Below are 25,193 nucleotides of genomic sequence, written 5' to 3' on the forward strand. Positions count from 1 at the left end.
TCAGCACAGAGCCTGACTCAGGGCTCGAACTCACAAACCGCGAGATCATGACCTGAGCTGAAGTCAGATACTTAACTGACTGAGCCACCCCGGGCTGTCCTTATGAGGTAGATACTAAAGACATGTGCAAAATGTAAAACAATGCTACTATTTTCAATAATTACTTTCAAATATACGGTAATTTTAAAGAAAAAGATATTATTTACATTAACACGTAATGACTTTATAATTGACATTTTAATGAATTTATAAATAAATATGTTTAAATGTCTCAGTTATTTATTTAGTTAGTTTATTTTTAAAATATTCTTTAGAATTTTTTTAAAGTTTCTTTATTCATTTTTGAGAGAGAGGGAAAAATTGAGAGAGCGCAGTGGGGTAGGGGCAGAGAAGAGGGAGAGAGCAAGCTGACAGCCCAAGCTGACAGCACAGAGCTCAATGCGGGGCTCAGACTCATGAACCATGAGATCATGACCTGAGCTGAAATCAAGAGTCGGACCCCGAACCAACCGAGCCACCCCGGCGCCCCTAAATGTCTCAGTTTTAATGCCAAATATAAATAGTAATAGATACAATCTATACAAACGAAAGCTGTATAGTGTATTTTCATTCTTTCCCCGCTTTTTTTATTGTGGTGAAAAACGCGTAACATAAAATTTACCATCTTAACCATCTTCAGTGTAAAGTCAGTAGTATATTTGCAATGTTGTGAAAAACGTCTCCCAAACCCTTCACGTTGCAAGTCTCAAACTCTGTACCCGTTAAAAACCAACTCTCCTTTCCCCCTCTCCCCCAGCCCCTGGTAACCATCATTCTGTTTGATGTTTCTGTGAATTTGGCTACTTTAAACACATCTTTTAAGTGGAATTACGCAGTGTTTTTCTTTTTATGACTGGTTTATTTCACCTAGCATAATGTTGTAACATCACATTGCAGGATTTCCTTCTTTTTTAAAGACTGAATAATATTCCAGTGTGGTGTGTGTGTGTGTATCTATATATCTATATCACCTATATCATCTGTGTCGTTTATATCATCTATATCTATATATCTGTATCTATACCTATATTATGTGAGATATATATATGTGTATATATATATATATATCCACTCATCCACCAATGGACATTTGCATTGCTTCCACCTCCTGGCTATTGTGAATAGTGTTGCTGCAAAGAGAGGTGTGCAAACATCCTTTGACCCTGCTTTCAATTCTTTTGGATTTATACCCAGAAGCGGAACTGCTAGATTTTATGGTAGTGTGGTTTTTTTTTTTAATTTATTTATTTATTTTGGGAGAGAGAGAGAGAGAGAGAGCGTGTGTACACAGGCGGGGGAGGGGCAAAGAGAAAGGAGAGGGAGAATCCCAAACAGTCTCTGTGCTGACAGTGGAGCTCAGTGTCATGAACCTGTGAAATCATGACCTGAGCCAAAAACAAGAGTCAGACACGTAGCCAACTGAGACTCGCATGAAGCCCTAAATTGCATAGTAGTTCTATTTTTAACTTAATAATGTATTTTTAACTAAGTTGTTTTATTTGGAGATAATTGTAGATTCATATGCAGTGATAAGAAATAATACAGGGAGATCTATGCACTCTTTACCCGGTTTTCCCGATGGTAAAGTTATAGCACAATATCTCAGAGATGACATTGACGTTGATACAATGAAGGTACAGATCATTTCCATCAACACAAGGAGCCCTCATGATGCCCTTTTATAGTTACACTCACTTCCTTTCCATCTCCTCATTAACCTTTGCATTGACTGTTCTTTCTGTACTTGAAAAATATTGTGCCATTTTCTTTTGGTCTCCGTGGTTTCTGATGAGATATCTGCTGTTTTTCAAAATGTTTCCCCCTGTATGTCAAGCGTTATTTCTGTCTTGCTGTTTCAAGATAATTTCTTTGATTTTAGTTTTCAGAAGTCTGATCACAATGCGTCTTGGATTTCTTTGTGTTTATCATATTTGGTGTTTGCTCAGCATATTGAATCTGTAGTTTATGTCTTTTGGAAGCGTTTGGTCATTATTTCAATTACTTTTTCAGCTTTGCCTTCTTTCTCCTTCATTCAGTTTTTCTATTTCAGTTATTGTGCATTTCAGTTCTAACATTTCCACTTGGTTCTTATTGATATCTTCTATACGTTTGGTGAAACTTTCTACTTTTTAAATTTGTTTCAAATATGTTTGTAATTGCTCACTAAAGCATTTTTATGACTGCTTTAAAATCTTTGTTGGATAATTCTTATATCTCTGTAGGCTTAGTGTTTGTATCTGTCTATTGATTGTCCTTTTTACATCCTGTTTGAGATTTTTCTGGGTTTTGGTATGATTAGTTTTTTTAACTGGAGTCTGGAAATTGTTCCGAATTTCTGGATCTTTTTTAAATCCTCTGTGTTAGCTAACTTTTTTTTGGCGCTGATTTGGCAAGGGAAAAGGGGCTACCTCCTTACTATTATCAGGTTGAGGGTAGAAGTCCAGCTTCCCCACTGCCTTTCACTGAAATCTGGTGGGTTCTCTTCATTATTGCTGGATGGGGACGGGGGTTCCAGTTCCCCACCAAAATTCCAGTGATATCTGCCTGGTTGGGAGAAGTAAGAGTACCTCACATAGCCTCCACTGATGCCATTTTTGGCATGGAGGAATGCTTTGTCACCCCTGGGCAGTGACTATCCACTAGACTCCCTCTGACATCACCCCAGCAGTGAGGCTGGGGCACCTGGTTACAGTCTCTTGAGAATGGAAGTCTAGACCCTCCACTCAACTTTGCCAGCCTGAGAGGGGTAGGGTACGGTAGGGTACGGTTTTTTTTTATGTGGTGGAGTAAGAGAGTTATTATCTAAAACTTTTCTGTTTACCAGGCTGTCCCCTTTCTTTTCCTTTGGCCAGAGAGAACAGGCTATCAGAGCCTTCTTTTTAGCGTGTGTATTGGCATTTCTGGATTCCTGCCCTCTTCAGCTCCAAGACTGGGATATATGAGGCAAAAAGGGAACCCAGGGCATGTACCACTATGTTGTTCTTTGTGTCCTGAGATCCCTAGGTGGTCTGCCTTCTTGCCACCTTTTGGAGTCTTTTAGTGTTTGTTTTATGTATAACACCAGAGTTTTTATTGTACTCAGCAAGAGGAATAAGGAAAAGTATGCCTACCCAATATGCCAGAAGTGGAGGACTCAATAATTTTTACAAAGATAAAAAGTCCTGAGACCAAAAGGTTGGGCAACTGCTGATTACATTTAACAGTTCTCAGGTTTTGGATTTCATGGATCTATAAAACAAAATAAAAAAGATTTTAAAAGGTAGTCTTAATAAGGTTGCTTTCTATTCATTGTACCACACAAAATGGTAAAAAAACAAATGGTCTTCTCATACTTTATCACCACCTTTTCACAAAAAAACTGCATTACCACCAAAAAGTAAGAAACCAAAAATCTCAGAAGTTGCAATCCTTCAAAATGTACAAATATCACATTACCAAAAAATTTTACCTTCACCGTCTTTTTTATGTACCTCAACTCCCTCAAGTCCACTGGAAACTCAATTTTACATAAGCACCAATGGAGAGACAAGCATGTTGGAGCTCCTTCTCTGGTTTACCTCTCTGACAGTGGTGGTTTTAAACGCAAACCAGGTGGCCTATTGTAAGGAAACTATACAAAGTGATTAAATGAAATTCTCTCTAGATTCATTTTGTGGGTTTGCAGAGAAAAGTACCTTTTTACGCTTGAACTAGAAAACCAAGCTGCTTGCTTCATGTAGGAAATTGCCACACATACCCATATATACCACGTATATATGGTATACCCAGATTCGGGTATACATATCCACGTATACCCAGATTCGGGGATAATTGTCCAATATGGGACTGCAAATAGGTCCATGAGAAGGACTGTAATGGCCGAAGCTTCTTGTTATTTTGGGATAGATGTTTATTACAAGCTTTTGTTTCTTATGTTTTTCCTCGTGTTTTTACCTAGAGGCTGTTGTAATAGGCGTAGTTTTAATAGCAAATAAATAAATAAATAAATAAATAAAGTATTGGGTCCAATCCAGATAGAATTGGGCTCTGCAGTTGTTCTCTCCTACACACACTCACAGCATTACTCAGTTTCTGCAGGCTTCATGAGCCCAAGAGTTAAGAGAGATTTGGACAAGGCCCTTTGCTCCTTCTGGGTTCTCCAGCGGTCAGTGGAATGTTCCTCCAGGACGTGGCATCAACCACTGGGTCTACAGAAATAGGCTTTCTGAAATAGTGGAGGTTCTGTATATAAGAAGACATTATTTAAGTCCTTGTGGTCTTGGTTTGCTTTAACAGAACTCTCTTTAGATTGAATCATTCCCCAAAGGGCCATCAAGCCAAGTGTCAATTTAATCTCAAATCCTCAAAGGAAAAGCTTACAGTTGTCAATGGTGTGTCCTTCTCAAGTTGGAAATAAGACAGATCTAGCTTTCTGCTAGGCCAGGAAGCATTGATTGCAGGAGAGAGCAAATGCTCGTACAGTCTAATCAATCTCACAGAGCAGATGGATGTGGCAATTAGTGCAAAGACAATTTTGCCAAGAATATTAACACTTCTTAAGTTTATCAAGAAAGGGTGAAGTTTCTAGTCAATAATTTTCTAAATTTATAGAAGAGTTACTGGTGAACAACAGGGTGTGGGATGTCTAGTCTTATGCTTTTGCATAGGCCAATGAGTTTCTAACTAGTAGAAACGAAACTACGAGTTTCTAACTAGTAGAAACAAAAGAATTAGGTTCTTTGTACACATCCAGTGAGACTGTGGAGTTGAGAACAAATGAGTTCTATTTAATATATGCTCTAACTCTTGTAAAAAATACTGAAATGATTATTTTGTTTTGATACAAATTATTCAGAAAACTGCTTTAATTCCTTACCTTTCCAAACCTTGGCGCACTTCAGTGATCTAGAACAGAGGTTGACAAACATTTTCTATAAAGGGCCAGAGAGTAAATATTTTAGGCTTGATGGCCATATGGCTTCATAGCCATGCTAATTCTTCTGTTGTAGCACAAAAGCAGCCACAGGGAATATAAATCAATGGGCATGGCTATGTTCCAATAAAACTTTATTTATAAAACAAGTGGCAATACAGATTTGGACCATGGACCATGGACCATAGACTGCAGAAGTCTGATCCAGGGCTTTGATATGATCATTTGATCTCCTCTAATATTATAGATAGAATACTTTCTTTTTTCCAAAATTAGGGCACTGATTAGAAGCAGCAGACTTTAAAAAGGAGTGCTTCTAGAATCATTGAAAGAGGGCAGTTTCCATGATTTCCTTTTTACTCATATGGAAATATTCATGAGGTATGCTTCCCCTTTGAGTGATCTCGCTTGCCATCCAAAGACTTCTTATATCCTCCCTAACATCTTTGTCCTTTTTTCCCTGAGTCCCTCTTCCTTCTTTTAGCTCTCTTCTCTTTTTTCCTTAGTTTCTTTTGCACAACCCTCCCCCTACTCCCTTTCCACATTTCAACTTCGTTTTAGTCAAATAGGATTTTGTAGCATTGCCTAACAACCTAACCAAGAATTGAGTGTTAAAACTATCAACGCTTAGTAAGGATAAAGCAGTGAGTGCCAAGGCAAAAACTATAGCTACTTTTTGAGAGGTGAAAGAGCTTTTGAGAGATATATTCACTAGGGCCAGTTACATAAATTCTCTGTGTTTCAGTTTAACTATCAAGAATCTATTGATAATAATGTATCTACCTTATATGGTTGTTATACAGATTAAGTGAATTTGTATTGTAAAGGGCTTAGAACACTGCTAGCATTTAAGTTCAGGAACAAAGCAAAGGTATCTTCTCTCCCCATTTTTATTCAACATTGTACTGGATGTTCTAGAAAAAGAGAAGAGAAGAGAAGAGAAGAGAAGAGAAGAGAAGAGAAGAGAAGAAGAGAAGAGGAGAGGAGAGGAGAGGAGAGGAGAGGAGAGGAGAGGAGAAGAGAAGAGAAGAGAAGAGAAGAAAGTAGGTATTTAGATTGCAAAGAAGAAATAAAGCCATTTTTATTTTTAGATGACATGATAATCTGTGTAGAAAACATGATGGAATCTACGAAAAAGCTCCTAGAACTATTAAGTGAATGTAGGCTAGGTTGCAGGATAAAAGATCAGTATACAAAAAAAAAAAATCAATTCTGTATCCATATTCTAGGAACAATTAGAAATCAAAAATTCTAAAAATATATGTGATGGAATAAAAAATATGAAATAGTTGAGGGGTAAATCTGAAAAGATATGCTAGAACTGTATATTGCAAACCATAAAACATTGCTGAGAGAAAGTAAAGAAGACCTAAATAAATGAAGACGTATATAGTGCTCAAGGATCTGAAGATTCAATATTGTTAAAAGGCTCTTTTGCAAAATTATCTATGGAGTTAAAGCAATCTCAGTCAAAATTCAGCAGATGTGTTTTTTTCTTGTAGAAATTGACAAGCTGAATCTAGAATTCACAGGGAGATGAAAAGATCCAGAATCACCAAGACAATTTTTAAGAATAATAAAATTTGAAGACTCTAGATTACCTAGATCACTTGAATTTAAGACACGTAGAGCTAATCAGAACAGCATGGTCTTGGTGGAAAGGTTGATAAAAGTGAGAAAATAAATTTTAAAGAAGTCCAGAAGTGACACACACATGTATGATCAATCGATTTTGGACAAAAGTGCAAATGTAATTAGGTGGAAAAAGAATAAGCTTTTAAACAAATGGTACTGGAATAATTGGAAATGCTTATGGAAAAAAGAAAGAAAGAACAAGTTTCGATCCACACCTTGATACCTTATACCATATATAAAAATTAACTCAAAATAGATCATACTTAAAACTATGAATCTTCGAAAAGAAAAGAAAAAACTTCTGTGACCTTGGATTCCGCAAATATCACACTAAAAGCAAGACTTTTAAAGGCAAAGACAAAATTGTTAAATTGGACTTTACCTAAAATCTTTCTGGTTTCAAAGGACGCTATTAAGAGAATGAGAACATAAGCCATAGACTGAAATACTATTTGCAAATCACATATCTGACAAAGGACTTGTAACCAAAATATATAAAGGACTCTCAAAAGTCAGTAATAAGAAAACAAACAACCAATAAAAAAATTGGTAAAAGAACAAACCCTTAATAAAGAAGATACATGGATAGCAAATCACATGAAAAGATATTCAGTGGGAAATGCAATTTATTACAGAAATGCAAGTTAAAATTGTGAGGTATCACTGCACACCTATTGGAATGTTTAAAATTAAAAAGTCTGACCATATCAAGTGTTGGCAAGGATCTTAATCGATGAAACAAATTGCACTATATCTCAATAATATACTCACTACTCAATAATAAACAAACTGAACGTGGATCAATCTTATAATAATTATGCTTAGCGAAAGAAGGTGGACAAAAGTGAGTACCTTCTAAACTCTATTTATATAAAACCTTAGAATATGCAAACTAATTTATAATGACAGAAAGCAGATCCATGCTTTCATGGGCATGGTGATTAATGAGGATGGGAAGGTGGGAGGGAGGAATTATTACAAAAAGGCACAAGGAAACTACTGGGATAAGGGACGTGTTCGTTGTGTTCCCAACTGTGTGGGTGTATAAATATACACACATATCTGTATGTGTGTGCATGTGTGTGTGTGAAAACTTATCAGTCTGTGTACTTTAAGTGTATGCAGCTGATTGTATGTCAATTGTACCTCAATAAAGCTGTTGCCTACTCTAATAAATTGTGTGGGATCTCATGATATGCATTTCTGTGTGTCAAATATTCTTGTCAATTTGTGTTATTTTCTATCCAAATTTTTATATGTTTTGTTTTATTTTTTCTTTTTTGTCCCATGATATTGTAGTACATATAGAAATCTTCGGCCAATTCTTTTTGTAATAAGATGGGGTACAGAAAGACACACAAATAACAAAAATGTCATATTTCAGCAGGACCATGAGATGCTATAGGCTAACAAAAGTCTCTTTACATGTGTCCATTTATTTTTTTTTCCTTCTTTTTTTTTAAATGTTTATTTATTTTTGAGACAGAGAGAGACAGAGCATGAACGGGGGAGGAGCAGAGAGAGAGAGGGAGACACAGAATCCGAAGCAGGCTCCAGGCTCTGAGCTGTCAGCACAGAGCCCGACACAGGGCTCGAGCTTCCGGACCATGAGATAGTGACCTGAGCCAAAGTCAGACGCTTAACCGACTGAGCCACCCAGGGGCCCCTACATGTGTCCATTTAAAAAGCCCCACTAAAAGGATTGTCCATGGGATATGGGTCTCATTCCTTATTATGTGTCCAATATTTCTTCCAAATTATCTGATCTCATTCATTCACAAACCAAACATAGATTTCCATGTCAGGATTGGAGTAATACAGACACAGGATAGTGAATTTACTTGCTCTCATACAGTTGATTATAACTATAGTTTAAACATTGTATGAAAAACTGTAGCTAGATAGACAGAAAGTTCTACTGATGTTCGATGTGGTGTTTCCTCTCTATATTACAATTTTTTTCTTAAGTGTTCAATAGAATAGCTTATTTTCAGAATCATCCTGACGCAGTCTGACATTTGAGGGGTTTGATTTTATTTGATGCATTACTCTTTTTAAAAAATAGGATAGATGCCAGATGCCTCAATGAACTTACGTTTATAGCATAAGTCTACTGGACTCTACCAATTGGAATTAATTGTGAATTAATTTAATGTAGTTTGAGATGCAGGAATGATCGACTGCAATTAACTTTTTATTATGTTATTTCTGGTTCTTGAAACGGTAGCCCCCAATTTAGAGATTTTTTTTTCTCCCCAGGCTTAGATTTCTGTCCTTTTTAGTGTAGCCTTCATGGGCACCTTGCACATAGGTTACCTCACTATTTTTCAGGTCTACTGTGGTAGCCACTTCTTCATTTCTCTGCTTCTCACCTGTGTCTGTCTATTTATTTGTGTATAAGATGTCAAAGGAAAATGAAAAGTAACACCTCAAAATACCACCTTGAAAAAGAAGATGCCAACAAATTCTTTTCTGCACCTGAAGCTTTTAATTCTTTAATCCACTATGGAATGTTGCTTAATTACATATTTTATTATGCATAACTGAAAATTATGTACTTTAGTTTCAACAATGATATGAAAGCACGTATTGTTTATAAATAAAGAGAGGCTGGTTTGTCCCTTTTTTTCTTATGTTACAAATATTTGTGGAATTCTCACAGGCTCTCCTTCTAAAATTGGCTTTTTGAGAATTCCCAGAGAGTTCCGAGGAAAACTTCATTTTTTTCTCCAGAAATCAGAAAATTCATTATTTTGTAAAAAGTGACATGATGCCAGAACATCATTATGGGAAAAAGCCATTGAACAGTTTGAATATTTTTATCAAAATTTCATCTCTAATTTTAATGAGTTTCACAATGTCCTTATTGGGAAAATGTTACAGTGGTTGACCTGGGGATGAATCGTCAGGGGTTCATTACATTATTCTATTTTTTCGTGTATATTTTACATTCCTATAAGCTGTATGTTTTTTTAGAAAAAAATATTTTCTGTATATGGCTCTTACACCAGGACAGCAGAGTTTGGAGGTTAACATCTCACACATTTGATTTCAAATACTTAGTGATAGACTTTTTCATATTAACAAAATACATGCTACATTATATTTCTGAAATTTTTGAATTGCAACTAATGTTTCTACATTTTCTGCATTTGGAGAAGCTTTTATAAAGGAGAAGATAGAGATAGAAATGCATAGATGGAAGGCTTGGGTTTGAAACCAACGTGGCCACTTAGATGGACAAATGAGTTACCCTAGTTGAGTTTCCTCTCCCTGGTTTTTGAAGTGGGACTTTTCAGAGCCTGCCGGAAGTGTCTCAGAGTGGGATGGAGGTATGTTTGCGGCAGTACCTTATATAACGAAGCATTTTACAAATGTTGCTATTTTCATCTTAAGCATATCTGCGTGTGCGGTCAGTGAGGGGCCCTGGGAACACAGGAAGACTTTGAAAGAGACCTGGTAACATTTGGAAAGTAAAATCAGAAACAAAGGCAGAGTAGGTGACACCTGTCTCGGCAGTAAGATGCTATCGGACAGGTTTGTGCTCTGGACAAATGCTCATTCTGCATCACACTGCCACAGACTCGATGAGTTAGCAGACATTAAATATTCGGACCTTCTCAACATCCTCATTTATAACAGGTACTGTTTGTTCTTTTGTGAGTGGAAAATCAGAGCAGCACACGGGACGTCGTTTCTTTTGGGGGCGTAAAGACACGAATTAGATCCTGTCACTGTAATGAAGACTTAACTACCATAGAGAGCAAATAATACCAGTGCAAGAAATTCAACTAATAGTACAGAAATAATGTTCAAGATTTAATTCAGTGCAAAATAGGTCACTTTAGAGTTTATGTTTACTTTGCAAGGCAACAAGTATAAGGTACTCTTTTACTGTATTCCCTCATCAACCATTGCCAGAGACCAGGGGCCCAGGTCACGTGCTTTTGATCACAATAAGGCTATTGGCAGTTGAAAATAGTTGACAGAAGGTGACTTAATACACAACCTCGGTGTAAGGCAAGAAGCCATAATGGAATTTTAGTGGAATTATCTTGATAAAATTAAATTTGGAGATACATGATTCATAGAAGTAGGGTAATGTAAGAAAGGCTTAATTAAAAATGTTGCTCATCTTTTAAACATTAATTCCAAACTACTTTTATTTAACATTTGGTATTGTTAAACAGGTAATAGTATTCTGGACATACACCTTTCACCACATCTCTTTATTAAGGGTACTTTATATTTTATCAAAAATGTGCAGGTTAATAGATTGTAATTTAACCTCTGTTGCAAGACATGCAAGTATTTAGTATTTACATTGAAAGGATTGCCTTGGAAGAAACACTGAATCCGTAATATGCCCCCTTTAAAAGTCCAAAATATTTACTTGTAAGATAAGCTCCAGTATCAGTTATCTTCTGATATTTTAAATGTGATAAATGTTTCTGGACCTTCGTTGGTTTCCACACTATCATGCAGATTTTTGGCTTGCTTTGGCAAGACAGTCCTATTTGGGGGGCTATATAATAGGGTATACACATTTTGCTCCTTTTGAAAATATCACCAGGCAGTTCAGAATACCTCATTTATTGATAATATTGTGACAATCAAGGACCTTAATATTAGCTGATGGTAACAATAGGGAAAAGGGCAGAATTTAATAGTGGAATGTATGGGATTGTCAGTTTTACTCAATGTTGAATCATTTTGAAAATGTTTTCTACTCAAGCTATATATTTTAGATAAGCACAGTTAGATATAGATATCACTACTTGGAAAAAAAAAACACTTCTTTTAAGCTCAGAATTCCTTAGGACTAAATGTTAATCAATACACATTTTATACATAATATGTACAGACTTTTTAACCAAGTGCCATACAACTAGGGCACAGATATTAGTTACCTTGGTTTTCAAAGGTTATGTGTCAACTCTGCATATTACGTGCCAAGGAGATACTGTCAACATTATTTTTTGCATAATGTGCAAGTATTATATGGCCACAGAGTGTAATACAAATTAGTGGCAAAGTGCTGAGGGAAGGAATCCATGACAGATTCAGATGCACAAGGTTGAATATTACCTGCAAACTACCTGACTCTGCTAAGGTCTTAACAGCACAAAGCGCTATGTCATGCCCAGCTTTTAAAAGTTTCTGAAATCCTTGGACACAATGAAGCTTGTTCAAGGAGTTTTTACCATAGCCACCTGTAGTAAGAGGACTGGTATTAACAATAAAAAACATCGGGGGAGCAATGTGGAAGATCACCCAAACGAATCATTGTCAAATTGTGCCATCTTCCCTGGAAACAATTTTGCTCACTCCATCATGACCATCACTCTCTTTTAATATGTGCTTTTATTTTAATTTTTGGCTTAAAAGATCATATTAGTACGATTATGCTGCTTACGTTAAAGGGTCTGAGACTTTCATTAGTATCGTATTGATTTCTTACACACACTCATCAATTCTTTCAAAATGTTATTTCAAAAGAAATGAGGTTACTGTGAATGGCGAAATCGTATTTGCAACCCAATTTTTCGTTCTAAAGAAATTAAATTTCTGGCACCTTATATTCTGTTGGGCCGGTTAAAAAAATAAAAGTCTACTCTTTGCTCTACCTTTCTCCCCCAAACTCAGAGAAAAAGCAGGAGAAAGGAATTTGTAAAAAACTTTATGGCATACTCGTTTCTATGTATTCCTTTTTTAAATACATGAAATCTAGCTTCTATTTTATTAATTCAAATGTCGTTTGCTCAAGTGATTTTCTGAACTCTACGCAAGAAATGTTTAAAAGTTGTCTTCTCATTTAATAAAAAGAACTGAAAACTTTTTCAATACAATTTTAAGTTACAGCAAACCAGCTGCCTTCGTAGTTCAGCTGTGCTTCAAAAGTAAATAGTACTTTTACGGCTGAATTGGGAGTCTTCAATGATGCCATTTTAGTTCCTTAAGTAAAAGTTCAACATTAAAGCAGCCCAGTTGCGTACCACTGAGCTCATCAGGGCCTGGAAAAACGTTAGGCATGAAGAGATTGGACAATTTCAGAACCAACCATCAAGGAACCCAGACAGATACCCCTATCAACATCTAGGAAACCTTAAAAAGCAGCAAAAGATAAAGTGAATACAAACAAAATACTAACAATCAAAAACCGCAGCGCTGGCCTCAATCCCTTCCACGACCATGATTAGCACATCTCATTCTAGATCTTGGAGTTTACAGAGCTTTATGTTGCGAGAGTTCAGAAGACTGTGTTTAAGATCCAGGTGTGTTATTCTTATTCTCTTCATTTAGTTCCTATACTTATGACATACACAACCAAATGAGCTCCGAGTTAACTCATATTCCACTTAGAACTTAAAAAAATACATTGCTTACTGTGACGTTTTTATACAGAAGGTCCATTTTTTCCCTACTTACTTTGTTACTGGTAAAGGCCTTTAAAATATTTATACATTAGCTTAAAAAAAGCGTTGCCATAATCAATTATTGTGAACTAAATGCAGACGAATTCATTCTAAGTGCATAACTCCTAGAGACTAGATTTATGTTTTCGTTGGCAGGTCTTCTGACCATCCTGCTCTCTCTGTTTGTTAGGCAAAATGTTAAGCAAAAACAGGCTATGGTCTTTGTTGTTAAACTTAAAAAAACGACCACGTCTGTGACTGAAATTTACAGTGTTTCAAGTGACTTTTCAGTTGCTCTTTATAAAATCGGTAAAATATCCTCAAGAAAGTATCAACATGCACCTAACTGAGAGGGCCATCTTTGACTCTTTCAAGTTACTTCACATAAGCAGACAAACCCTACCATGTCATACCATACAAACAATTTTAATTGTGTAGTTACAGTCAATAACCACTCCTAATCAGAACATTTCTGCATAAAGAAAATTGTGATACACTTATAAAAACAGCCAGCTGTAACAAAATAGCTGGTGTTTTCATAGCCATAAACTCATAAAAAAGAAATACACCTTTATACAGAAATTTTATACAGATGTAGCTTTAAAATTGATTGTAAACCAAAGGAAGACACATTGCAAACATCCATTATTTTCACATTAATTGCATAATTTTCTAAGGTGATCTATTAGTTTTATTTACCTAAGCTTATTTGCATGATAGTAAAAATTGCATACAACAATAAGAGTGAAGCTTATAGTATGAATTGCTTGGATAACATAGAGCACTTTTTATAGGCAACTGTGTAAAGCACATTTTCTCTATTTAAAACTTTTAAGACACTTTGTTTTACTGCCCATCAAAATACATTTATAAATAGAAAAGAATCAGTATGGTAACAAGAGAAGCAATATTACATTTAACGGAAACTTCCAAAAAATTAATTACAACATGATGCTGCAGGATCTACAAATAAATAATGAGGACTAAATTGTGTTTCACATTTTCTTTTCATTTTTTAAAAAATCATGTAACAATGAGAATGAAAAAAATTACAGTGAACTTTTATTTCCAAAATAAAAACAAATTTGAATTACGGCAGTGCCATATAATACAAGGCATTTGTTGGCATATGTCATCTTTAAACTGCATTCCACAGTCTATAGTTCTTTTGTAACATACAATAGAGTAACAAACTCTTTTTTTTTCTTTTTTTAAAATAAGGGGCGAGTTTCCAAAGATCAGTGTGGAGTGTTACAGAAATAATTAAAGGAAGGAAATAATAATCACAGAAGTTATAATGCTTGTTTGAGGCTCCAGAATAATTTTTTTTTTTTTTAAAAAAAAGATATCACTGGTATCATGCTTACGGGTATGCACCTCGATGCGTCCCGTGAACACAAATTTTAATTTTAAATACCAAACAATCCTCGATGCTTCACCTGGGGCTGCCAAGCAGTTTGTAAAACAGAGTAAAACATTTAGTGCAGTCTGTATTATCCTTTCTCAACTTTCCTGTTTGTGCAAGTTTCTGAAGATTCATTGGCCAAACAATGAACAACAAAGGTTTTCTGAGAGAATACAAGGTGGACTTCTCATGTCGTTAGTAAATACCAGTGGCACTGTTGAATGAAAATAATACTTTGATCTCAGTCTTTCAAGTCAGTGTTAATGTCTGTGTTTCCTTCCACCGATAGCTCTTCTTCTAGCTTCACCGAGAAAAGGGTGTTAGCATTTTTGTCTTGGGCACTCTCTTCCAAATCCTTAAGCAACTCCTCTTCCTTGTATTCGGCCACATCCACCTCTAAGCCGGAGTTGTCCTTCAGTTTGCCGTGGTGCTTGAGATAATACCGCTGGTTCTGAAAGAACTTGATGATGGTGTACTTGGGAAGGTCAAGTTGCGCGGACAGAGTCTGGATGGCCTCTTCGTCCGGGTACAGGCCCACGTCTTGGATGAAACTCTGGAGGATGCCCAGGGCTTCCACGGAAATTTTCGTCCGCGGCCGGGTCTTCTGCCGGTTCTCGTCCTCGGCCTCTGCGGGCGAGGCCACCGTGGGCTGCCGCGGGGGGAGGCGGGGCCCGGCCGGCTGCTGCGCCTGCGCCTGCGGGGGTGGCGGCGCCGACTGCTGCTGCGCCTGCGCCTGCGGTTGCTGCTGCAAAGGAACAAGCGGACAGTCAGAGCTCTGCCTTCTCCCCAGGCGGGCGCGCGAAGCCATCTGGGAGGAAGCAGGTGGCTCGGAATCCCACCAGTAGCTTCGCCGAGGGGGACAAGATTCAGGACAAAAAGGGAGGCCGGCTAGATGGCCCACGCCATCAGGGGAAGAAGTCAAAATGATAAACACCGGGAGGGGAGGCGTTACTAGGATTTTGGAGGCAGCCGCTGGGCTGCATTATCGGAGGTCAGTGGAGCCTCCCTGCCCTTCATTTTCTGTCTGGCTCACGGAAGTGAAAAGTCAGCGCGCTGAAAATACGGGCCATGAACTTCACCAGAAGGATACGCATCAAAGACGAAGACAGCAAAGCAAATTATGATGTAAATAATGAACAAAGATTTAAAACGAAGATTGAGGAGTAAGGATTTCAAAGGCATTTTAGAAAGGAGAGCTACAGAGCCCTGGGGAAAGAAATGTGTGTTTTGCCTCATTTCATCCATGGCTAAAACATGGAGCAAGAACGGAAAGTCTTATTTAAATTCCAAATAAAATAGATAAACGTCTGCTCTTTTTCAGCACTATCCCCTAAGACTCCGAGGATTTTTGGGATTCTCACTTTTGTGAGTTTCCTACCAGTCAGTTCCGATTTAATACACGCACAATTACTTACCAAATTGCACTAGGCTGACACTGCAAGTTTTTTTTTTTCCTACGGAAAAATAAAGGTTTGATCCACCATACAACGGCTAGCAAATTGTTTTGTCTATAGTAAACTGAGATGTGATTAGGATTTAAATTTAGTGTATACAGACACTTTTTCGTAATTAGTGTCTGTATATGTGCTGTAATTTCCATACACAATTATACATAACAAATGTGTGACACATGCACATACTGTATACTCTATATCCATAATTCTTATCATCAAAGCAAATCAACCTGAGTAAGCCGCGAAATATTAGAACGTTTATACCGTGCCTAAGCATTTCCTTTTATCCCCCTAAGAAACAATTTTATTAAAAACAATTTACATTTTCAAACAAGTACTATTTTTATTACTTAACATACACCTTTCTTTCTTTTTTTTTTGTTTTTGCTAAACAGTAAGTTTTTCAGGCTTTCATGATTATTTTAGTGCTTGATATCCTAAGGGATTCTCTTTTCCAATTTATCTTTAATACACACTCAAGGATTTTTTTTTCCTAGTGGATGGATAGCCCTATTATTGTTTTCAGCTGTGTGTGTGTGTCTGTGTGTGTGTACACACACAGACACACAGACACACACACACACACACACACACACACACATTTTCCACAGCAATACCAAGAAATAATGCAGGTGATTCAACAAAGACAGAATTTTAGGACTCTGCAAAGCAATGGCATTTTCTCTTATATGGGAAAGCTAAAAATATCCCCTTAGATTTAACAGAAATACATCATACAAATCAAGGCCATAAGGCACCAACAAACTACATGATCGTAGAGCCTCCCAATCTAAACTCACAGGGGCGTTCCCTCAGTGGATGAATGGAGACCAGTCCCATGACAAGCTCAGCACACAGCTGAATCTGGGGCACAGTGGTCTCTGGCTACCACCATGGTTAGTATGTCCTTTGCAAGTCTGAAAATCCAGACCAAGGGAGAGCAGGTCTTCACGCCACCCCCTCTCGCTGGCATAGGTTAACTTGTGCCCGCTCACCTGAGGAGCAGCACCGAGCCATGGTGCAGGGGTCAGCAGGCCTGGTAAGAAAACGCCTCTAGACTCTCCTTTCCCAAGGGTGGTGGGAGAGGGGCTCTAAAGGAAAGACAAACAGACGTGACTCACCCCTAACCTGTGTTCTGTGAGGGTGTGGGGAGACAGCTACAAGGTGAAGGAAGGGCCAAGGAGTCAGAAGCAAGATTCCAATTAGGTTTCCCTCCCCTCCTCATCCTGGACAGCACCCAAGGAGGTATAACGTTGTGATTGCACAGACCTCCTCTACAGAAAATCCCTTTCCTAAAGGGCAGTGTTGGTAGTCATTAGAAAAATAGTGGGTTTTTTTTTTTTAGATTCTGATTTTCAAAACACAAAAACAAAATTTGAGCTCTCACACACAAAACCACCCAATTCGAACAAAAACACACTTGCCAAACAAGTGTTAGAAAGGGGGTTCCTGCCACTTTGTGGGTGGGGAGATGAGGGAAGAGGAACACAATACACATGTTGGAAAAAGTGTGTTAATTTCCCTTTACTCCCCTGAGCAAGATGGCAGCGTATTGTTATCTCTTGCTAAAGCCTATGTTTAGACTGGCGGGAAGAAGAGAAACGCTAATTTCCCTGCTAAGTGTAAAGCTCTATTTACTTAGTGCTATATTGAATTGGCCAAGGTAAACGAACCTGAATCTGCTCTGCTGGAACATGGATAATGTGGGGCGGCCTGTCGCCATGGTGATGCACCGCGTTGCTCTCCTGTTCATAAATGGCATCACGTTCTGGCTGAGGAAGACTGAGGAACCTTCGGATCATGGAGAGGTTCTCCCACAGAGTCCTGTTTTCTGGAGAGGGATCTTCTTTCCAGCGTAACAGCTCACACAACCACCCCTTGGAGACAAGGGCATAATAGGTCAGTTCATGCCTGTGGGGGGGCTGGTATGTTCCATTAAGAGCTAAAAAGAAAAGACCCTGTGAAGTTAACTTTTTTTTATAAGCTCAAAACACGCCAACCTGCTTAAAAAAATTTTTTTTTTTAACCTGTTAAGAAAGAATAGCTGTACGTGTCAGGGAGGCAGGCTCTGTTTCTAATAAATGTTCAGATTTGCATCTCAAAGGAGGGTCATATTTTTTAGATTCCAAGGGCAAGACACATTTACCACGGACTTTGCAATATGTGAAACATGAGAAGAGCCAAGTTGAGTGTGCTTCTAGTCGTGCCCAACTTTCTTGTCTGATGAGTGGCCGTCTGAGATCCTGAAGGTATTTAAGAGATAGGGCAGATTTTTGGAATAGTTTTTTTCTAAAAGGATTCCTCAAGTTTATACTTCTTGTATTAGGAAGGAAACTACGTGTAAATATTTGTGTGTGTGTGTGTGTGTGTGTGTGTGTGAGAGAGAGAGAGAGAGAGAGAGAGAGACAGAGAGAGAGACAGAGAGAGACAGAGAGAGAGAAAACAGACATGTGCAGTAGTGTGAGTGAGAACGTTGTCTAGTGTAAGCGTAATGCTCAGAATGGGCATTAGAAGAATTCTCCCAGAAACAACTTTCCAGAAAAACATCTCAGGGCCTGTTTTTTTCTGCCCACTGCAGTGTGAAATATATGATTCATCAGGCAAGAATTTTAATAGATTTCCTAGGCTGAGAGAAGGAAATGTCCAATGAATGCCCAAACCTGAACCTCTCTGATGCCTCCCCAAGGGTCCCATGTTTGATCCTCAGATTATCTGTCAAAAACTGAGTGGTCCAACAGAGGACCCTGTCTAACATCTTCTAATCACCATTCCGAACGTTCTTCGTTTTGGCTGCCATGATGGACACTAAGCAACGGGGTGGCGAGAGGGAGCGTGTGTCCCACCCAAACCCCTTCACCAGCAAGGCAACCACCTGCAGCTGCCGTGCTGCCTGCTAACAGCTCAGAGCCACATCCTTCTCTGGGGCGATGTCTGGAGTCATCTCGCCTGGAGATGCCTGGACAGTTCCTCCACGTCCTCACTGACCCCCTCACCCTGGGGTGGCCAGTGACTGGCTGACCCAGTGGTACAACGTTCCTGTCCTCTTCCCCTCAAGGGACCACTCACTCAACCCTTCAATTTACTCAACAGAGATGGCCCTCCCCATTCTTCTTACTCCCTTCCCCCATCAATACAGACCACCTGAGACCATACCTCTTACCGGACCCCTACCTCTTCCCTATCCTCCCTCACTCCTTCTAGGTCTCTCATAAAAGCCTAGACACTTGATTCCTGTCTTAGGCTCTGCTTTAGGGACTTGACCGAAGATGAAGGGATTTCTTGGAAATGCCAACTAAATTAGTTCGATGGGAGTGGAAAAAGCACAATTTCTTTATCATCTGCGTTTTAGAACCGGCCAACGAAAGTTTTTTTGGTGTATTGCTGCTGTTGTTGTACGGGGTGAGACCAGGGAACGGTATGACTTTTCTCCATTCGTCCCATACTGAACTACCGGAGAAAATTCCCCTTCCCCTTCTAACTGCAACATACAGCGAAAAGAAACAAGGCCCATTCTGCCCCAAATGGCCTACGTGAGAGAATTTAAAAGAAAAGATGGAGAGCTGCTAACATTAGCTTCCCAAGACCCACCTACTAACCAGCCAAGGGTGAGTGACTGTTGCTAAACCTCATGAGATCTATTTTTTTCTAAGACATTTGTTTCTCTACTCAACAGGTCTCTTAATTAAACAAATACGTACAAGGAGATGGTCACGCAATCATGCACTCATTCAGTGCCACTGAATGCATAATTCAAGGCTGAGAGAGCAGGCAGTAAACTGAAGATTTACCGGCAAGAATATTAGTGAAAAAAAGTAATAATTGTGATGAGCATGTCACTGAATGTGCTTCTTTCCTAACCATGGCGATTCTACGTTTATTTCCAGAAAAATATGATGATGTGTCATATTTTCGCTCCATAGGAGTATAACATTAACTCTCAAACTGTATTTGAGTATTTGAGACCCACTTGCACATGTGCCCTGGAGATGTTTATTTAGCTCTTATTGGCAAATATTTGCTATCTGGATTGAGCCATGAAAATATTTTATATTTTCCTACATCTCAGCTATTTCTTTATACTTTACCTCTAAGTTGGATGCTGTGCAGGTTTCAGATATATATCTTCCTGTAGGCTTGAATATTAACTATGGTTAAGATGGCTTTCCTCCTCCATTCTTCAGCTACGGCAATTGACAGGCCCCCATGCCTACACGGAGGAAACTACTGCAGTTCTATTTATCTTTCAAGATGTTAGAGGGCGCATTAAAAACACAACAGAAAAGTCGGGATTTGGGGGGTTTTGTACTTAGCTGGTATTGTATATTGGCCCACTAAGTGCTAAGCATTGAGCAGCTAAGGTTTTGTTTTGTTTTTTTTTTTAAGAACTAAATGCCTGTAACTAAAAATCGCTGAAAGTTAAATTAAGAATAATTCACATAAGAAAAGCTTCTTGGAGGGAGCTGAAACACTCCAATAATTTTTCCAATCCTTTAGAAAAACTTTTTAAAGTAACACAGAGATCAGTTAGCACTCGGATATATGTGAAAAAACATGTGGATCACAGATGTTCTTTGGAAAAGAAAATCATTAGTTCTTTTAAAATGGCTAATAATGATAGCTAATTCCTAAACAATCACACTCATGCTGGTTTAACAAATATTTCAGAAAAAGAGCCGTGACTCATTCGACAAATATTTTGCTCATATTGTCACTTCTGTGTCTCTACACTGATGAATGGATCCTTATTTTTATTAATTGCCCATGACTACCATAACATTTCCAGTAGTTTGCTATTAACCTCTGCCCTTAAATAATACTTCTAATTCCTTATCTAAAAATAATTTGATGAATTATAAGTTTGAAGCTTGTCTCTGCTAGCCTTTCAAGAGACATGATGATTTTAAGAGACTGAAATCAGATGCTTCTTAGAAAAATATTTAACGGTGCAGCTGGGAACTGTTAGTTCTACAAGGGTATTCCAAAAAGAAAAAAAAAAATTAAAAAGGGGGAGTGCTTTTCTTGACGCGTGTCTCTCTTGGAAAATAACGGAAAACAGACATTTTGATACGCTAGTTCTTTGTCAGCAGAGACATTGGCTCATTCCCAATTTACACTGGCAAAAATAAGATTAATTTATTCTAATACTATTTAAATACCTTGGAATATTCTGACTACCTCAAATCCTATCGACTGAGACTCTATTAATGATGACAGTAATCTGATCTAGGTTTTTGCACAAAGTGACTAAAAAAGCCAAATGCTTTCTAATTCCCCAATACCTTTTTCTAGGTCACTTTTCCATAAGTGATACTATTAGAGCCAAGAAACTTGGTAAGACAAGCAACGTGTCAGAATATTACAATATCTGACAAATAATGATGATTCCCCTAAGCACTGTATGGGTTTTTAAGTGATAAATGTACAGATCTGCTTGGTAGAGGAGAGGCAAGGAATGAAATGCAGGACTTTGCTGCAAAATGTGAACATAATTACATTTTTAAGAGAGGTCTCTGGGACTTGAAATATTCTAAGACCACAGGCGGGAGTAGTGAGCTACTCCCCAAATCAAATTAGATCACAACTGTTCCGTACAGTAGGAAAGACAGGAGCGTAACAGCCTTAAAATAATAAGACCAATCCATGCTCAGAAAACTAAAATGGCACAAGGAACAACCTAAACTTTAAGTGTAGTCAATTTGCCAAGCAACATTACACTGCATATAAAGAGGGCAAAATATAAACAGTAGCCACATGTAAATAAATTAGTAATACTTTCAGGATGTTACTACTTTTCAAACTGACAAAGTTTAATTTGACACCTTCTGTTCTAAACCCTTTGTTTCCATTCAAAATCACGCCTTGAGCTGTTGCTATCAATCACAGCGCTCCCCCATTACTTAAAAAAACTGGCTTGAACCCTGAATAAGCTGAAAATGCCATGCAGATGAATTCTGAGATAATATGTTCAAACCTGTTATATACAACACAAATCCTGTAAAGTTATGTATTGTAAACCTACATTTATTGAGAACTAAAAGTCTTAAATCCATCTGCCACAAAGGAAATACTGTTATGTACTTTATAGTAACCAAGAACCATCTGCAAATGTCTTGCTACCGTAAGCAAGAAAACGGTGCAGAAGATGCTAAACCTAAGACCGCATGAAATAAATAACATTCTTCGGACGGGTTTTGGTGAGGGATCTATTAAAAAAAAAAAAAAAAAAGTAAGATGGGGGAGGGGCGGGGAAGGAAAAGAGAAAATGCAGAATGACTGCCAAACCAGTACTGAAAAAAAGCAAAACAAACTCAATGACAACACAATGGCAATTTATTATGGTCCATGAAACACATGACTGTATGCTCATTTTAAAGGAAAAATTAGCAGTTCTAAACTCAATATTCTAATGATGTGCTTTACTGACAGAATCTTGTTGTACCACATTTAAATAAAAATCCTGGCACCCTCATCTCTCAGCTGCTAATTTCCAACCAAACTCGATCCCTGATTTCCACTCCACTCTTTTTAGAACAATTAATTCAAGTCAATTCACTTCGAACATCTGAACGGAGAAGGGTACACAATGATTTTAATTGAGTCAGAAAAGTAACCTCCTTTCCTGAATGAATTTATTGTACCTATACAGTCTCACAAACATAAAAAGAGAACCCTTACAGGGCCTGTTCTGTGACAGAGCTGGGAACACATAACACAACGAGCTTTCCAGGGGAAAATAGGCTTCAGTATTCTCTGAGGAAAAAAAAAAATCATTTAATGCAATATACAGATACGTATATGTTATTGTTATATGCATATACATTTTAAATCCTAGAGCTACAAGAAAAAAGAAGAAAGAAAATGACAATTCTTGCTGCAACTAAGAAGGAAAAATACATCTTAAAAAACGGAACGGTAATGTGAGTTCTAAAAAGCAAAACATTTTATAGTCTGTGTTTATTCCCCCTCACCCTCATCTTTTATGTGTTATTTGCAGGAGTATTTTGTTCCAATCTCTGGGGCATATAGTATAATAATATATGATATTAAAAGAAATCAATCTAAATAGGGACGTATTTGATACAAACATTTTAGTGGAAAGCATGAATTACATTTTAGCAAGTAGTAGGAACAAGGATTAAGTACATAATCCATTAAATAGTACTTCCAACACAAAAAATTCAGTATTGTAGACTAAACTACACCAGGCATTTTGAATGAGTACATTTTCAACAACAACTAACTATAAAGCTAGCAATTTATCATTCAGCAAATAATTTTCTACTTTTAAAAGAATCCGTAAGTGTTACTTATGCTAATGAAGACAGTTTTTAATCTGCCCACAAACATGCTAATAGAGGGCAATTTTTTTTTTTATTTACAAAGCTGTCGGCACTCAAGGGTAATTTCGTATCAATGTTCTATAAGCTGGGGGGAAAATGGGTTCTAATTGTCAGAGTTGCAGAATCTTTCACCTTTAGCATGAAGGTTTACAGATATCACAAAGACGCAAAGCGAACGATGGCGGCGTAAGCCATGCCTTTAACATTCCAGAAGGGTTCCATTTTCATACTTTTTATGCCTTTTACTACACTCTGCCTCAAATACAGTATTAACACATTATCACCTCTTTGGGGCCCTACTGCAGACACAGGACCCAATGGAGGCAAAACCCCACTTCCAGATTGGAGGGGCCCGGATGCTTCACACACCAACTTCTACCCTTTTTCTTTTCCTCGAGAACAGTCGTAACACTTCAAACAGCGGGAAACAGAACAGTAGCAAAACAATATTGAAAGCATTTTAAATTATTTACTAGGTTAAGAGGGTGAAATGATACTTTAAATACATCAAATTTCATCGTCCAGGCCATTTTTTGGTGGCAAAGTGGTATTGATCTTTCCAAATGCTTAAAATTAACTATTTTCCAGAAGGTCATTATTTGATTAAAGGCATTAAAGTTGAGGGCAAGAAGCAGGGCACTTTTTCTTCTTCCCCATTCAAATCATCATGTAATTTAATAAAAACCATCCCATCATGTCCTGTAATAAAAACACTTATCTTAAGATACTGTTCTTTACCTAACATATTAACCTTTAAATGTTATGAAGTTCTTTAGAAGAAAAACCTTTGCTAAAGCAGATAATTCTATAACATAATGAGAGGCCCCCACCATTAACATTAATAAAGATACATGTTCTCCTCTATGGAATTAGTAGGAAATACATTAATCTTTCTCCCCAGTTTAATAACATCTACTTTGTGTTCTGTGAAGAAAATCTCAGCAGGCGCTGAGTAACTTTGCCTGCTACGTTAACATTGGTCTTATTAAAGAAAACACGGGAAATAAGTTTGAACGGAGACATACCAATAAATTTTCATGCTAAAAGTACCACATTACTTCCACTGTATTTAAAGAGGGCTTTTAAAAAGAAACATATTTTAAATAGAATACCCGTGTGTATGTATTCCCCAAATATATTTATTTTCAAGGTATGGTTTCTGATACCTGTATTTGCTGAAAAGAAAAAAAAAATCATGATATTTTAAAACTATTACTAGTTTTACACTTCTAAACTGGCACTGTTGTAAACCCTCTCCAGGTTATTGAAGGGGCTCAGTATCTCAGCCAAAAATCTGTGGGTTTCCGTACTGTGGAAACAGGACATACAGTGGCTACTGGTCAATTTCTCCTGAGTAAATTTTTGCCACTTTATCTTTAAAAGGTTAAACACATCCAAGCAGAGTTTCTGGAGATTTCTGAGTAGCAAATAGAAATGCTCATACAATGTGAGGAAAAGCTCCCACTAAAATTTAGTGAATTTTGAATAATCAGAATCATTGGTAAATAATCTGCAGCATGCAATTTTGCTTAAAATTAAGGAAAAAAATGAAAATAGCTTTTATGTTCCCCTCTTTTCTACCTTGTCAAAGCCACTGGCTTTATGGCACACGTAAATATAGTGGTTTTTTTTCTTTTGCTACAGATTGTTTGATCTATAGTAAGATTATCAGATGACAGTTTGGCCAGAGTAGATAAAAAGTGAATTTAAGTGAAAATTTAAGTGAAGCAAACAAAAATGTGGCTTACAAGCCCGCTTCTTGAATATGGTCTCAAAAAGAATTTTTTTTTGTTTTCTCTCCTCAATCTAAGATGTATTTTCGACACTACATAAATTTCAGTGATATGATTTGGCTCCTGTTTAACATTTATACACACTGTGCCTTAATATCGTACTTAAGTTTTTATTCTCTTCTCACTCTCCATAAATAGTGTCGTTAAAAAACAGAAAAGTCAGTACTCCCAAGGTCCATCAATGTCAGCCTTTCTTCTA

At 37.5% G+C, this 25,193-nt stretch overlaps 1 protein-coding gene across 9 annotated transcripts in view; it reads right to left on the minus strand.

The window, feature by feature from the left end:
- Nucleotides 1-13,412: 13,412 nt before the first annotated feature.
- Nucleotides 13,413-25,193, minus strand: part of SATB1 (SATB homeobox 1) — a 100,089-nt gene continuing 88,308 nt past the window's right edge. For 6 of the 9 annotated variants that reach the window (XM_019435413.2, XM_019435439.2, XM_019435446.2 and 3 more), the window contains 3 exons: nucleotides 17,535-17,738; nucleotides 16,857-16,952; nucleotides 13,413-15,152 (listed from right to left, as the gene is read on the minus strand). In XM_019435413.2, the coding sequence (XP_019290958.1) occupies nucleotides 14,649-15,152; nucleotides 16,857-16,952; nucleotides 17,535-17,738 (804 nt within the window). In that variant the 3' untranslated portion in view covers nucleotides 13,413-14,648. The remainder of the gene's footprint in view (nucleotides 15,153-16,856; nucleotides 16,953-17,534; nucleotides 17,739-25,193) is intronic. The other 3 variants (XM_053903837.1, XM_053903839.1, XM_053903838.1) reach the window with 3 other exon arrangements.

Source organism: Panthera pardus, unplaced genomic scaffold, assembly GCF_024362965.1.
Source record: "Panthera pardus isolate Hobbes unplaced genomic scaffold, ASM2436296v1 HiC_scaffold_16, whole genome shotgun sequence".
NCBI classification, from domain to species: Eukaryota; Metazoa; Chordata; class Mammalia; order Carnivora; family Felidae; genus Panthera; species Panthera pardus.